This window comes from Nansenia antarctica (genome assembly GCF_963989245.1).
Source record: "Nansenia antarctica genome assembly, chromosome: 6".
NCBI classification, from domain to species: Eukaryota; Metazoa; Chordata; class Actinopteri; order Argentiniformes; family Microstomatidae; genus Nansenia; species Nansenia antarctica.
This window is the reverse complement of record NC_137676.1, coordinates 56,375,044-56,390,560: the sequence shown is the minus strand read 5'-3', so window position 1 is coordinate 56,390,560 and position 15,517 is coordinate 56,375,044. Positions and strand designations below refer to the sequence as shown.

General features: G+C 43.7%; 2 protein-coding genes across 3 annotated transcripts in view; one reads left to right on the top strand and one right to left on the bottom strand.

Moving 5' to 3' along the window:
• Positions 1-7,348, top strand: part of LOC308159591 (sodium/hydrogen exchanger 9B2) — a 21,640-nt gene extending 14,292 nt beyond the window's left edge. For both annotated transcript variants that reach the window (XM_080533409.1, XM_080533410.1), the window contains 3 exons: positions 529-665; positions 3,569-3,773; positions 5,537-7,348. In XM_080533409.1, the coding sequence (XP_080389535.1) occupies positions 529-665; positions 3,569-3,773; positions 5,537-5,592 (398 nt within the window). In that variant the 3' untranslated portion in view covers positions 5,593-7,348. The remainder of the gene's footprint in view (positions 1-528; positions 666-3,568; positions 3,774-5,536) is intronic.
• Positions 7,349-8,425: 1,077 nt separating this feature from the next.
• Positions 8,426-14,156, bottom strand: cisd2 (CDGSH iron sulfur domain 2). Its single transcript, XM_080534010.1, has 3 exons — positions 14,049-14,156; positions 10,731-10,945; positions 8,426-9,829 (listed from the first exon to the last, which is right to left on the bottom strand). Exons 1-3 carry the CDS (start codon positions 14,149-14,151, stop codon positions 9,740-9,742), a joined length of 408 nt encoding a protein of 135 aa, XP_080390136.1. The 5' UTR covers positions 14,152-14,156; the 3' UTR covers positions 8,426-9,739.
• Positions 14,157-15,517: the final 1,361 nt, after the last annotated feature.

Below are 15,517 nucleotides of genomic sequence, written 5' to 3'. Positions count from 1 at the left end.
CCCAATGAACTGACTGCACTGATAGTGTTTATGTCCTTAATGCACTCTGTATTTATGTGGACATAAATAAAGCATTTAAAATGTATGTGTGTGCCCCGCGGTGGCGTAGCGGTCTAAGCACTAGCCACTAGTGCAAGCTGCCCACCGGGGACTGGGATCGAATCCCGGTCTCGCCAGACCCGGATATGGCCGAGGCACACAGGGAGCGGCATATTGAGCGGCCGCTCCAGAGGGCGGTATAGGACTATTTCCGGACAAGGATCCGTCGCGCAACAGCGCCCCTGGGGTGCCGGAATAACGGTGCTGGGCTCGAGGAGCCAGACAGCTAGTCTGCCTGGCGATCTCCTCTGGGGCTGCCGGCCACGGGGTCGTGCGGCGGATCCTACGCAATAGGCAGGGGATAATTGGATGCTAGGTTGGGTTCAATTGGATACCAAATTGGGTGAAAAAGGGATAAAATCTGAAAAAAAAACAAATGTATAAAAATGTATGTGTGTGTGTTGTAACTCCACCTCTCCATGTCCTCAGGCCTGGGAATCGCCACTCTGTGCATCGCCCTGGTGGTGCGGGTGCTCTTCACCTACGTGTGTGTGCTGTGGGCCGGCTTCAACTTCAAGGAGAAGGTGTTCATCGCCCTGGCGTGGGTGCCCAAGGCCACCGTACAGGTACCAGCCCTCAGAACGCAAAACCTGCTGAACTAGGGAGGAAACAAATGAATCAAAATGCCTAACTGACAGGAAAGTTTTTAGGTTTTTTCTTTTTCCACATGACCTGACCAGGGCCTGGGCCGGTTGTTCAAAACCTTTAATCTGGATCAGAATGACCCTGATTCTTTTTTTGCTTTTATCCAGGATCAGATCTTATCTGGCTGGACTTTGAGTCGTATCGTGGAGAAATCAGCCCAGCTCGATCTGATCCTGGGTAAAAGCAAAAAAAAGAATCAGGGTCATTCTGATCCAGATTAAAGGTTTTGAACAACTGGGTCCCTGGTGTTGGTCCTGGTCAGGGTTAGTGGTTAGTTAGGGGTAGTGGGTAGTTAGGGGTAGGGGTTAGTTAGAGGTAGTGGTTAGTCAGGGTTAGTGGTTAGTTAGGGGTAGGGGTTAGTTAGAGGTAGTGGTTAGTCAGGGGTAGTGGCTAGTTAGGGGTAGTGGTTAGTTAGTGGTTAGTTAGGGGTAGTGGTTAGTCAGGGTTAGTGGTTAGTTAGGGGTAGTGGCTAGTTAGGGGTAGTGGCTAGTTAGGGGTAGTGGTTAGTTAGAGGTAGTGGTTAGTCAGGGTTAGTGGTTAGTTAGGGGTAGTGGCTAGTTAGTGGTTAGTTAGAGGTAGTGGTTAGTCAGGGTTAGTGGGTAGTTAGGGGTAGTGGGTAGTTAGGGGTAGTGGGTAGTTAGGGGTAGTGGGTAGTTAGGGGTAGTGGTTAGTTAGGGGTAGTGGTTAGTCAGGGTTAGTGGGTAGTTAGGGGTAGTGGGTAGTTAGGGGTAGTGGGTAGTTAGGGGTAGTGGTTAGTTAGTGGTTAGTTAGGGGTAGTGGTTAGTTAGTGGTTAGTTAGGGGTAGTGTTTAGTCAGGGTTAGTGGGTAGTTAGGGGTAGTGGTTAGTCAGGGTTAGTGGGTAGTTAGGGGTAGTGGGTAGTTAGAGGTAGTGGGTAGTTAGGGGTAGTGGGTAGTTAGGGGTAGTGGTTAGTTAGGGGTAGTGGTTAGTCAGGGTTAGTGGGTAGTTAGGGGTAGTGGGTAGTTAGGGGTAGTGGGTAGTTAGGGGTAGTGGTTAGTTAGTGGTTAGTTAGGGGTAGTGGTTAGTTAGTGGTTAGTTAGGGGTAGTGGTTAGTCAGGGTTAGTGGGTAGTTAGGGTTAGTGGGTAGTTAGGGGTAGTGCTTAGTCAGGGTTAGTGGTTAGTTAGGGGTAGTGGTTAGTCAGGGTTAGTGGTTAGTTAGAGGTAGTGGTTAGTTAGGGGTAGTGGTTAGTTAGATTTAGTGGTTAGTTAGGGTTAGTGGTTAGTTAGGGGTAGTAGTTAGTTAGGGGTAGTGGTTAATTAGGGGTAGTGGTGGCCGAGTGGATAGTGAGTTGGACTGGTGATCAGAAGGCCATGAGTTCAAATCCCACCTGGGGACACCTACCACTAGTGTACCCTTGAGTAAGGCACTCAGCCCTAAGTTACTCCAGGGAGACTGTCCCTGTCATCTCTAACTGTAAATCACTTAAGTGACTTAAGTGGTAAAAGCGTCTGCTAAATGGTTAAAATGTAAAATGTGAAAATGGGTTCCCAGAGAGAGGAGAGGAGAAGAGAGTGAGACCAGGGCTGGTTTTTTAATTTCCTGCCTCATTAATCTTTAGTTTTAGGCTGATGGAGAGAGGTGCTCTCACTTTGTGCAATGAAGTCATTTCAGGATATTATTTCGGACTATTTAGTGGACAATTTGCCTTAAATGACCATGTTATCTTATCTCCTTCCTGATCACTGTTCTGTAAAGACTTGATAGGTTGAATCTGGGTGTTAAACCCTTAATCAAGCCCTTATGTTGATCAGAGGTCATTTAGAGTGTTTCCTGACCACATGGCCTGACCAGGACAATGACCCCTGACCCTGGTCATGATGGAGGGATGACATCCTGACATACAGAGAGGGTTAAGTTCAGCTGAGCAGGAAACATTTCTTCGTTCAGAGTTCAGAGTTCAAAGGAGACAGTTGTACCTGGATCTGCCCGATAAGAACACAGCTTTAAGAACGTGTGGCTATGCTGCTCCAAACTGAACACAGCCCAGGTTTGGTAACTAACAACTGAACACAGCCCAGGTTTGGTAACTAACAACTGAACACAGCCCAGGTTTGGTAACTAACAACTGAACACAGCCCAGGTTTGGTAACTAACAACTGAACACAGCCCAGGTTTGGTAACTAACAACTGAACACAGCCCAGGTTTGGTAACTAACGACTGAACACAGCCCAGGTTTGGTAACTAACGACTGAACACAGCCCAGGTTTGGTAACTAAGCAGTTGGCCACAGCTCCTCTGACCAGTACTGAACACAACTTGCTCAACACCAAGGCCAACAGAGCTCATAGGCAGGCCTAGCCTAAACCTGAGTGACTGTTCATTATGAGATAGAAGGGAGTCAATCAATGTTCATCAAGTCAGTGCAGCACTTAATACTCTACTCCAATCACCACACCACTGAGCTTTTGTCCTTGTTTCTAAAGACCCAGTGGAAATGAAACCAAGTCAGGTAATAATGTAATCTCTACAATTTCTACAGAATGGTTTAAATAGTGTGTGTGAGCACAGGGCTTAACACTAATCCAATGGACAAAGGCAAGCACAGGTTCACACTGCAGGAAAAGGTTGGAGAAATCAGATGCACCATGTCTTCCAGTAAAGTTAAAAGTTTGTATTTGTGTGTGCGTGTATGTGTAACATACATGCGTGTGAGTGAGTGTGTGTGTGTGTGTTACTCTGTGTGCATTACTCTGTGTTTGTGTGTGTGTGTGCGCGTGTGTTAATCTGTCTGTGTGCGCGTGTGTGTAACTCCTGTGGTGTTGACGCGTGCTCCTATTCCCCCCCCCCCCCCCCCCCCCCCCAGGCAGCCATCGGCTCCACAGCGTTGGACATGGCGCGGCTGCGGGAGGATGGGGTGCCGCAGGAGGATGCGGTGCTGCAGAGGTACGGCATGGACGTGCTGACGGTGGCGGTGCTCTCCATCCTGCTGACCGCCCCCGTGGGAGCGCTGGTCATCGGCCTGACGGGACCCCGCCTGCTGCAGAGACCCAAGAACCCCAACGCCTGGGGTGAGACACACACACACACACACACACACACACACACAGAGAGAGAGAGAGAAACACACACACACACACACATATAGAGATACACACACACACACACACACAGAGAGTAACACATACACACACACACGCACACAGAGTAACACATACACACACACGCACACAGAGTAACACACACAGAGACACGCACACAGAGTAACACACACACACACACACACACACACACACATACACAAGTTTGGTATACACTTATGAACTTATGGTAGGCATGCATATAATAATAATAATAATAATAATAATAATAATAATAATAATAATAATAACTATATATTTGTATAGCACTTTTCCTGCAAACGTTACACACACACACACACACAAATATTATCTTGTTTTAAGATAGAGAACTATCTACTGATATGACTGATGAATAAAACAAAATGGATGAGAAAACAAGAGCATTATGATAGGAAGTGTACAAGTAACACCACATACAGTCTAGTTACATAGACCTGTACACACACACACAGTCTAATCACATAGACCTGTACACACACAGTCTAGTCACATAGACCTGTACACACAGTCTAGTCACATAGACCTGTACACACACAGTCTAGTCACATAGACCTACACACACAGTCTAGTCACATAGACCTACACACACAGTCTAGTCACATAGACCTGTACACACACAGCAGTGTGCTCTGGTGATGCAGTCGTAACACTCACCCGCACCAGCAAAGAGATAGTCTTGTCAACACAGGCTCTCTGTGTTTGGAAGGACACAGCAGGGAAGTGGTGATTTGCATGGCTGTACCTTTGTTTACCACATCACAGTGTACTCTATCACAGACACAATGGTGTTCTTGTTGCCTCTGTGTGTGGAGGGCAACATTTATTTTACTATAGTACTAGTGATATTGAGATACCACAACCCTCTCTGGGTGTGTGTGTGTGTGTGTGTGTGTGTGTGTGTGGGTGTGAGGGGGTGTGTGTGTGTGGGTGTGTGTGTGTGTGTGTGTGTGTGTGTGTGTGTGTGTGTGTGTGTGTGTGCGTGTGTGTGTGTGTGTGTGTGTTAGGGTTGGGTGGTAATACGGTATACCGCGGTATTTGAAAATGACAACAGTGTCCATTTCAATACAGTCATAAAAATAAATTCTGCTGGGCAATGTGAGCATATATACTGTATAATAAACACCTTCAGTGTATTTGTCCAGCACCACTGTCTGTGTGGTTGAAGACGCTAAGAAAGTGATGACAGAACCTTTTGTAAACAATGTCATTTGTCAAATAAATAACCTGTCAAAAAAAGACTATTTAGAAGCGATCATAATCGCGTGTCAACGTGAGCGCTTCTCCTCGTCCGCCGTAAACACGTTCTGTGCTTTGTCCTCGGGTGAGTGTTGTCATGGCGATTCATCCGCTAGTTGAATTGAGGTGTACCGGCATTCGAATAAGCATATCTTCTTCAACTGAAAGAAATCTGTAAAAAAAGAAATAGAAAAACGACCTTGCAAACTTCCACCTTTCGCTAGCCGCTGTCACAAATTCATCATTTGAAAGTGACTTCTAATAACGTGGTAAATACTGTATACCGTGGTAACATTTGGGGATGGTTTAACGGTGTCAACAATTGTATACCGCCCAACCCTAGTGTGTGTCTGTCTGTGTCTCTGTCTGTGTCTGTCTGTGTCTGTGTCTATTTCACCCCTAACCTCTTATTTTTGAAGCCTCATCTACCCTCACTCTCTCTGCATGACCTCCAGGCGAGGGGGACAAAGGTCTGTCTGACACCCCCGTCACCTACGAGAGTACCCTGTGACCCCCCCCCGGACCGCTGCCCCAGGAACTACACCGCACCAAAGAGGACGTGACACAACGCTTTATCAAAGGGAAGATGGGCGCCGATTTTCCAGTTTCCGGTGCTCCCCTTCTTCAGACAGAGGGGCTTTTCTTCAGGTCTTTTGACGGCACTTATTTCATACCTCTGTTATGTGTGTGTGTGTGTTTGTGTGTGTGTGTGTGTGTGTGAGAGAGAGAGAGAGTTTTTACAGGTTCTAAGTTCCCCTTCTTTGGACTGAGGGACTTTCCTCAGGTCATCTGATGGCACTTATTTCATGCCCTCTGTTTTGTGTGTGTGTGTGTGTGTGTGTGTGTGTGTGTGTGTGTGTGTGAGAGAGTGTGCGAGTGTGCGTCCTTGGTGTGTGAAGTCCTGCATGGACAGGTCATCCACTCCATGTATTTATAGCCAATGGTAGTTTCCAGCCACTCGAGCTCAAGCCGCCATTCAACCAACAGACGACCGACTGTATTTCCAAGCATCTGCACTGGACTCCATTGTAGCCCAGTACCACAACTCACAACTCACTACTGATCGACACACATCCTCTTTATTAACGTGGTTTCGTCTTGTGGAGCCAATAGAATGTGTTGCTTTGGACCGTTAGTCATTTTGTGTGTTCATATTGTACACAGACCTGTATACACACAGTCTAGTCACATTGTCACATTTGTGTGGTAAAGAGTCCCCAATTTGGGTGTTTGTGTGTGTGTGTGTGTGTTTCAAAGTTAGGTTTGAATCATACCTGGATGTCAACAGGGGATTGGCTGAAAAACGTTGACATCAGATGTGAAGTTTAGGACGCGGCCCTGGTGTGCACACAGACTCGGAATAAGCGTTTGTCTAGTCTTTTTAGGCCTTCCGCATCACGTTCTCGACAGCTGCTGATGTTGTTCTGTGTGTATTTATATGAGAAGAAGTGTGTTGTATAAACCGTTACACGGTACGTAGTGGTTAGCAGGTGTAGGACGCAGACCCAGGACAAAAAGAAAGACCTGGGTTTATTTATTATTCCACTGTGTCGTATGTTTCAAGCGAAGCATGCACACTGTTGTTCGTGCTTCGCACTAAAGATGACTTCGTGTGACGGGAGGCGAAAATCAACGGACCATAGTCACGTAAAAATCAATGTCGCTGACATAATCACACATTTACGAGCCATATTCTATAAAACCAATGTTTTTAAAAGACAGGTGGGAACCAGTCACGTGTTTTCATTCTTGACCATTGATAATGTGTTTGTTTTTTTAATGATTATTATGTTATTTTGATTTTCTTACTGAATTCATTGTGCAGTGAATTTAGAGATTTTTTTTATGGCCTGTTGTATAATAGGTTGTGTTTTCAGCAGCAAGATTATAGTATTTATAGATTGTAAGAATGAATATATGAACACAATCAGGATAGTTACATCATATGGGTCATATGAGTGTGATTTGTGGAGCGGAAAAGTATGAGAAGGTATGGGGTTGGCAGGTGACCTTTTAGTTAGACGACGAGGTATCGGTTATACGGTCTCCTAGGTTACCCTTTCTGACCTGTGGCCTGTCTCACAAGGCTGTTCACTAGGGGTGTAACGGATCACCTAACTCACGGATCGGATCGGGTCACGGTTTTTGAGTCACGGATCGGATAATTTTTCGGATCAACACAAAACATTTTTATTTTTTATAAAAACAGCTTTTTCCTTGAATTCTGTAAAAACACCACTTTTATTATGTGAAAAAACCCAACAACATTCAAGATGTCAAAACTGATATATATATATATATATATATATATATATATATATATATATATATATATATTACCAGTTTTGACATCTTGAATGTTGTTGGGTTTTTTCACATAATAAAAGTGGTGTTTTTACAGATTTTACAGATTAATCAGTGTTCCAACAGTTTACCGCACAGCTGATTAATCAATTAAACCAATAGAGTGAGACAGGATATGTTCATACCAGCTGCCTTTCAGGAAGTAGGGAGATCGTGCACCTAGCCTATTGATCCGCGGTACACATGCGTGCCGAACCGTGGGGGGCGATCCGTTACACCCCTACTGTTCACCACTAAACTGCCCAGACAGGTCAGATGAGGTTGTCTCCTATCCCCTGACTAGAGGACCAGAGCTGTGTTCCTGTTTAAAACTAGAATAGAGAAGGCTAGCTGCACAGCTAGTCAGAACATGTATATGTCCACTGTACTGTTGTACTACTACAATCATACTGCAATAAATTCATGCAACAATAAAGATTAAGACTTCTCCCTGATATTCCTGGTCCAAACTGTTCATCCCACAAAAGTAGAATCTCACGCTATGTATTTATTGTGTCCTGTATATTTTCTTTGATATTTTAGCAATACAATTGAAAATACTCACAAATGTTTCAACTGTAATGCTCAATGTGAATGGTTGAATTGATCATATCGTCCTGTAATGTGGTCATATCTCATGATCAGTTATCACTAAAGCGCCCTGTTCTCTAAGGGTTGGGTTTCACGGTCATTGTCATGAGAGAGCGTAGCTGCCTGGTTCTGGGTGATGTTCTGGAATGTAAATCACATGTAAATGTTGACTGGTGTTGGTGGGCGACAGTTGCAGGATATGGCAGAGAGTGAAACAGCAGTATAAATAGAGGGGTTCACTTCTGCCTCTCTGCTGTATAGTAGCCTTCAGAACAGCTTATACACTTGAGAGATGTCTCCTTCAAATACCTTCAGATATGATATATGATATGATATTTAATAGCTTCTGCAAATAATGACTCAACAAATTCAGGTCAACTTTGTATTTTACAAAAACCCATGGGCAAGGCTGTATGGGTGTACAACATTATTATGAAAATATAGTAACGTAAGGATCGGATCACAATATATATTGTTAGTGTGAGTTAAGAATCTTTGCTGCACATCTAATGTGTGACTGCAAAGTCAATCTGACAACAGACAATACAGTATCTATTAAAGTTGATAGACAAAAAAAAAAGTGATTCAACTTCAAATCTCCATAGGGACATTGACGTTTTGGGAGAAAGTTCTAGATAACAACAAGAGTACTCACAGGATAGAATACCTTAAGGGCTCTGCACACAGCGTGCGATTTCTGTTGCGCGTCAACATTCCATTTTGAAGTTTGAATGGAAGTCTATGAGAACATACAACAGAAATTGCATCGCACGCTGTGTGCATTGGGATGCGATGTTTTACGATGTTCTCATAGACTTCCATTCAAACTTCAAAATGGAACGTTGACGCGCAACAGAAATCGCACGCTGTGTGCAGAGCCCTTTAGGGTGAAATGCTCTGAAATGTCTTAAGATATTCAGGTTTGAATACGAGGACACAATAAGACAAACACAATTAAGGCATGTTTTAAGGCTTATGAACAAGGTGAAATTAAATTGCAAAGTAAAAGTAATGTCCCATACACACAATAATTTAAAGAATATTTCACATCCTGCGAGTGTGTGTGTTGAACACACAGCAAGCATACAGTACAGTAAGTTTGAAAAAGGGCAATAAAAAAAGACTTATAACCATGAAATTGCAAAAAGAAAAATGGTTGTAAAGTCGTTCACCGTGGTGATTCAAATTCAAGTCCCTCCAATTGGTCCTAATGGTTTGGAACTGAGCACCGTTTCCAAGGAGACCAGGATTTACTGTTGCTTTGAACAAGAGAGCTGAGCTACAGGAGACCCAGACAGCTAGAGGTACTGAAAATGGCTGCTCTACAAGACGTTAGCCAAAGGAGATGAGAAAGAAAAGAAGTGACAGTTTTAACCAGGCTACACCCTCAAGAGATTGTAAAAACGTATTTCTGTTATTGCACATTATTGGCTTGGTTGAGGGAAAAAAATAACAGATTCACAAACGCGCTCATAATGGGAGAACCTTTGATTTCATATTCTCAAGTTAACGTTCCAACAACATTTCGTAGGCAGCAAGAATACGGCAAATGTCATAACTGAAAACAAAAAGTATGAAGACTTGGCAGAATACAAAAGCAATAAAAATAGGCCTTTTACCTAAAATATAGACACATCTTCGTAAAAAGAACTAGAGACTGTCTGGGGGAGGGGGGCGAGTGAGATGGCCGCCCCCCCCCCCTTAGAGTGTCATGGTACCGCAGATTATAGGATCTTCTTCTTGAGTATGAGAGGACCCACGTTGTCTCCTGTCAGCTCGTTGTGCTTTATGTGGGATTTGTCACAAACAGGAAACTGCAACAGGAAACACATTCAGAATATTAGCTGAGGACTAGGAGGCGGTGCGGAGAGCTCATCTATTGACCTCAAAAGACTGTTAGAATGGGAAGACTAAACTGCAAACAACCTAAAACAGTATGAGGTGGTCTGAATGTTTCATTTCACAGTTCCATGGTCTTACAGATAATACCCATCCCAAAACAATCCCTCTGCCCTGGCCACCCATTGCTTCTAAGAGATGACCGGGTAGATAATGGCGATTATTCCAGAATGCTAGGCAAATAGATTACTACCATGCTGACACCTCTCCAATCCTCTTATACTGATCAAGGGAGATTAAGGGCCTAACCTGAGGGATAGGGGGTGAAGGGATTGGTTTGGGGACCGGCTGGGGAGATGTTAAACCATCTAGTCTTTCGTCTTAAAGGGCTAGTTCAATCCTTTTACATTTTTTGGTCAGATGGTTCCTCATCTTGAAAGTAGTCTATGGGCCAGGGGAAACTTTACCACGGTTTAGAGTTGTTTAGATAAACACAAAAACAACCTATATGAATTGGAGAACAAATACAAATAAGTAATAAGTGAGTAATAATAAGTTTAACATTTGTGGCTAAATCATCTCAAAGTAACTTAGCCACCCTAGCCAGAGTTCATTTCAGGTGATTGTGACCACACATTTTTTTGACTCCCATTGTTTTTTTTGTTAACTTCTCCTGGCACCAAAGACTACTTTCAAGGTAATTAAGACACCATCAGACTTTAAATTGAAGCACATTGAACTCACCCTTAAAGACTAACGTGACGTTGACGAATGATACAGTCGATTCAAGGAAGCTGCACTACATATTAAGACAGTTCACCATCGGTGTTTAATCTTTCCGTTTCCCCCCCGCCACATCGTCTGTCCAACACTTACAGTTTTGGAGCGCCAGCAGCGACAGTAGCAGACGTTGGTGCTCTTCAGGTCTTCGATGTCGATCTCGTTGACCACCTTGGGGTTCTCCTTCTGGATCTTCAGGTTGATGAGGCTGTCCCTCTGCTTCTTCTTTTTGGGCAGGAACGGCCGGATGGTCAGGTAACCCAGGAGGGCCAAGATACCCAGGAGAGGCAGCAACCTCAACCACTCAGAGACTGGAGGGATGGAACACACACACACACGCACACACACACACAGACACACACACACAAACACAAACACATTTAATATCTTTATTTGCGTTCACATTTTACAATAAAATTCTTGAACACAAACAGTATTAGTTGCACCAGCATAGGACACTCGATAATTCAAGCTTTAAATCTGTTTATGGGTACAGGTAGCAGCGTCTCCTCCATATGTGGCGGCTGCCAATTATTGCAGATATTGAGCAGAATTTTGCCAAGGCCTTTGCTTTAGGCTTGGGAATTCCTGCCATCTGCAACCCCCTGACGACTAGTCTGTGGACATTACCAAGGCTTCCAAATATAAACACTAATAATTTACATTTGTACCCAAGCTGTACAATGGCATCTTTGAGTGGATGGTACTTCACAACTTTGGTAAGAAAGGCCTCTTCTAGGCTGTAGTCAAACGCGCAACCCACTTCCACACACACACACACACACACACACACACACACACACACACACACACACACACACACACACACACACACAAGCATAAGAAAAGCTGACTAGTGACTGTAGGATATGACCGTTCATGACATGGCTACATCTCAATAGTCTACAGTTGTGTCCTTGTCTTGTCTTGTCTTGTCTTTCATTTGCACTGGTATAAAGGGGCTGGCCTGGCGAGAGCTAAATTGGTCAGCATCCTCTATATGACTCTCACCCCCCCCCCCGCCTCGCCTAGCGTGTGTTCTCAGATCAACGCAGATTAAAGTGAGGATATAAGGAGAGGGAAGCTACTTTAGACGACTGAGACGCACCCCTTCATCAGGACAGGAAGAGTGGTAAGTAAGAGTGGTCTGATTGGTTGATCATCCTATTGGTTCCCCCAGCATTCCATCTGGGGGTGTTCGGTCAGAGAAACATGCTAAAAGGCCACACCGAGAGAGCAAGACAAAGCTTCGACATGCCGCTGCTTACACACACGGATCCAATCAGGAGTCTTGGAGGAGGTCGACTCAGGCTTAAGAATCTCATCAATGCTACTGGTTGAGCTTGGGGTAGACCAGCGTCGACTCCACAGGTGGGAGAGATCAGCTCAGTGGCTTTGCGGTTAGAGTGTCCGCCCTGAGGTTGGGAGATTGTGAGTTCGATCCCTGGCCAGGTTGTACCAAAGACTATAAAAATGGTACCCAATGCCTCCCTGCTTGGCACTCAGCATTAAGGGTTGGATTGGGGGGGGTAAGACCCTGCGACAGGGGTGTACTTGTACATCAAGCCGCCTCACGCTACGGAAACAGGAGATAGGCTCCTGCCGCCTAAGGGCCATCAGGCTCAGTTTACTTACTACTACTTACACTACTACAGGTTGGAGAGGCCAACGCAGGATCATGTGACACAGTACACCATCAGTTATGACAGACTGTAGGGCCTGGAATCAGACTCTCAGGGCGATTAAAAACGCTTTTTTTCATTAAAAAGGGGGATTCACATGGAAGAATGCTAATCCCATTATAGATTAAACGCAAATGCCATCAAATAATCCTGAAAAAACCACAGAGAATTTAATGAAGCGTTCATCCTTGAAGCTGTGTCTCTAATCCCTGTAGGGGAAATGATGACTTGATTTGTCATTTTGCACTGAGAAAACATTAAAAAGACAGAAAAACACACTGAAAAAAAAAACTGCACTTTTTCCACTTCAGGCAGGTTTTTAACTTCAAAGCTACACTGAATTCCAAAACTTTTTACGGTAATTGCGCTTCTATGCCTCGAAGCAACAGCAGCAATTATTCCAGTAATTTCATGTATCACCTATAGATTTGCATGTCTCTGTATCACAGTATATTATAATGTTACTATGTCTTCATTCCTCAGCATGGATTGCCACAGGAGTAACCATCAATCTTAGTGCCACTGCTACCCTCAGAATGTCAGTTCCCACACAGGCTTGCCGGCTATGCAGGCCCAGCTCAGCACTGACTTTACAACTATTTTTAGGCCCAATCCGACACTTTCCATAGGGCGTGTGTTTTTGTTCACCTTAAAGGTCAAGAGAAAGAGAGTGTGTCCTGTGAGAGTGTCATCTGAGGTACCTCAGACGCTTGTGTCATATCTTACTTTCACCCATGTTCATTTTCAGAGGGCCTGTACGTTAATGCCAGAGGTTTAACAGACATGCATCAGACTGTGAGCTCCTCGTCTCCTCTTGACCTAACTCAGAAGGCTGTAGAAGAGGGGGGGGGGGACATCATGCAGGGGAGGGAGGGTTGAGAAGAAGATCTGTGGTCCACACAATACACGTGATTGCCCACTGAGGTGGCATCTTCACCCCTCTTCCTAACTGTGAGGAGTCTATATGACTAATATGGTCCGAGGGTTTGTTATTGTTAGCCTACATGACACCAAGTTATATCAGCTGTTTCAGACAAGACAACAAAAAACAATTACATGACCTAACAAACTATAAGGCCACTCCTGCTGGGTTTCTTTACATGGGGGACTTTCTCCCCCTTTCACCAGTAAAACAGTTGGGTTTCTGAATGACTGAATACTGAGAACTGCTGCAGAGAATCTTGATGTGACAGATTAGATTAGATTAGATTAGATTAGGTTAAAGTCAACAGAGTTGAATCAGTGCTGTCTAGCTGTCAAGCTGCTCAGCAAACTAATGAGGCTATATATGTTTTTAAAGCTTTCATTTCACATGTTGTGATTGTAATGGTGTTACTCAAGTTCAAGACAATCACAGGGCAGACTTTATCACCAGGGAGGAAATGTTGCAAAACTTTTAACCTCAAATCTTCAAAACGCTGCAGTTATGATACAATGTGATACAGTTACAGAGTAGAATAGAAAAGGTTCTGAAAGTGCATGCTTGTCATAGAAACTCATTTGACTTGCACTAATAAGGAACTTTGTTCCATTTGAGGAAGTGCAGTGTTGGACACATTTACGCACAGCCACACAGTTGCAGAAACCCCCCGACAATAGATCTATTGAAACAGCAGCATGCCATTGGACTCTCTGGAGCTGGCTGGAGGTTGTTTTAGCCGTGCATGCATGAGACCTTGGTGCACTCTGTCTGTCCTGTTTCACCACTGGAACATTGAAGCCTGATAATTACCTGTTAACCTCGCAAATCCACCGATCGTCTCTGGAAGAGGAAGTTTCTTGAGGTAGGCGGGAAGCTGGATTTTTATGATCCTCGAAATAGTTTCTAACACCATCTTGAATGGATCTGAAGGCAGGTCTTAGTTAATTCGAGTTGGATATTTCCTGAGGTCCGTTCACGTCATTGCGCTGTTTCTGGAGCGCAGCTCTGACCCGGTGCGTACAGGCTGTTCTCCACAGCGGAAAGGACGTAAGGAACACCGTAGACGTGTTAGTGAATAGACGCAATTGCAGACGGTAGCTCAGCCAATGAACGCTGGTAGAGTTGGTGTCATCTGATTGGACAGTGTCAGGGATATAGACGCATTCTGTCATGGGTAGAAAGTTGTCAATTTCATGACCCCCAGTTTGATACATTTGTTGTACAAACTGTACAAACAATGAACATTGTGAATCCTCCACGGGGCAATTGTTTTTCTTCTGAGCATGGACCTCAATAAGGCTCTTCATCATGCATGCACCATTGTATACTATAATCCATGCATTAATCATCATAGCAAATGTTTTTGATGAGGAAGGTGATGATGTTGAAGTCTTACTTATATTCCTGTTGTAAAGCACGTTGAGCTGCATTTCTTGTATGAAAGGTTCTATATATAAATAAAGCTTTACTTACTACTTACTTACTATTTTGTTCATACATCATTTGGTTGACAAATATAAACTCAAAAGGGAAGTTGCAGTATTGCATATTACCAGATATCACCATGAGCTTGGGTAGGAGGAATGTCAGCTAAATGTTTAAGAAAATATATTATTCTATGCCGAGGCTATTTCTGTTGTACAGATATCAGGTTGATCTCAAATGATTTCCTTTCGAACACTCGCCCATTTATTCAGTTTTACCTCATATTTATTCAAACGTATTATTTATTTTAATAAAATAAAATAATTTAATTTAATAAAATAATAATAATTCCTTCTTCTAGCACGACAACGGCCATAGCATAGATTCGTTTTTCCTGCTGTGACTGGTGGATAGATGATTCACTTACTTAGTCAAACGTATTTGTTGTAAAGTCGCCTTGGACAAAGGCGTCTGCTAAATGCCAAAAATGTAAATCAAAATATTAAATGTGCAAAAGTCCCTGTGCACAAAATACACAACCACAGCCTATGACAAATGACTCCCACTGTGCCTCTGCTTGCTCTAAAGGAATATAGGCTGGGTTACTTTACTGACAAGCGCTATGTCCTACAAATACAAATTAACATTTGATTGATTTAAATTAATCTGCATTAGAGTATTTTACAATCTTTATGAATGGGTAATTCGTTTTGGCAATGTACAAACTAAAATCACTCAAAATAGTTTACAACCAACACGTCATGACAAGTAATCCAAACTTCTATCAGGGGTCGAACACATGCGTTAACCTTGGGAGTTTTATTATGGACTTATTACGCCCTCTAGTGTACAAG

Excerpts from the sequence above, each read along its gene's own strand:
- cisd2 (XM_080534010.1), bottom strand. The coding sequence starts at position 14,151 with ATGGTGTTAGAAACTATTTCGAGGATCATAAAAATCCAGCTTCCCGCC. Across the intron at positions 10,946-14,048 it reads TGGATTTGCGAGGTTAACAG|TCTCTGAGTGGTTGAGGTTG; the intron begins GTAATTATCAGG and ends CCATCCCTCCAG. Across the intron at positions 9,830-10,730 it reads GCTGCTGGCGCTCCAAAACT|TTTCCTGTTTGTGACAAATC; the intron begins GTAAGTGTTGGA and ends TTCCTGTTGCAG.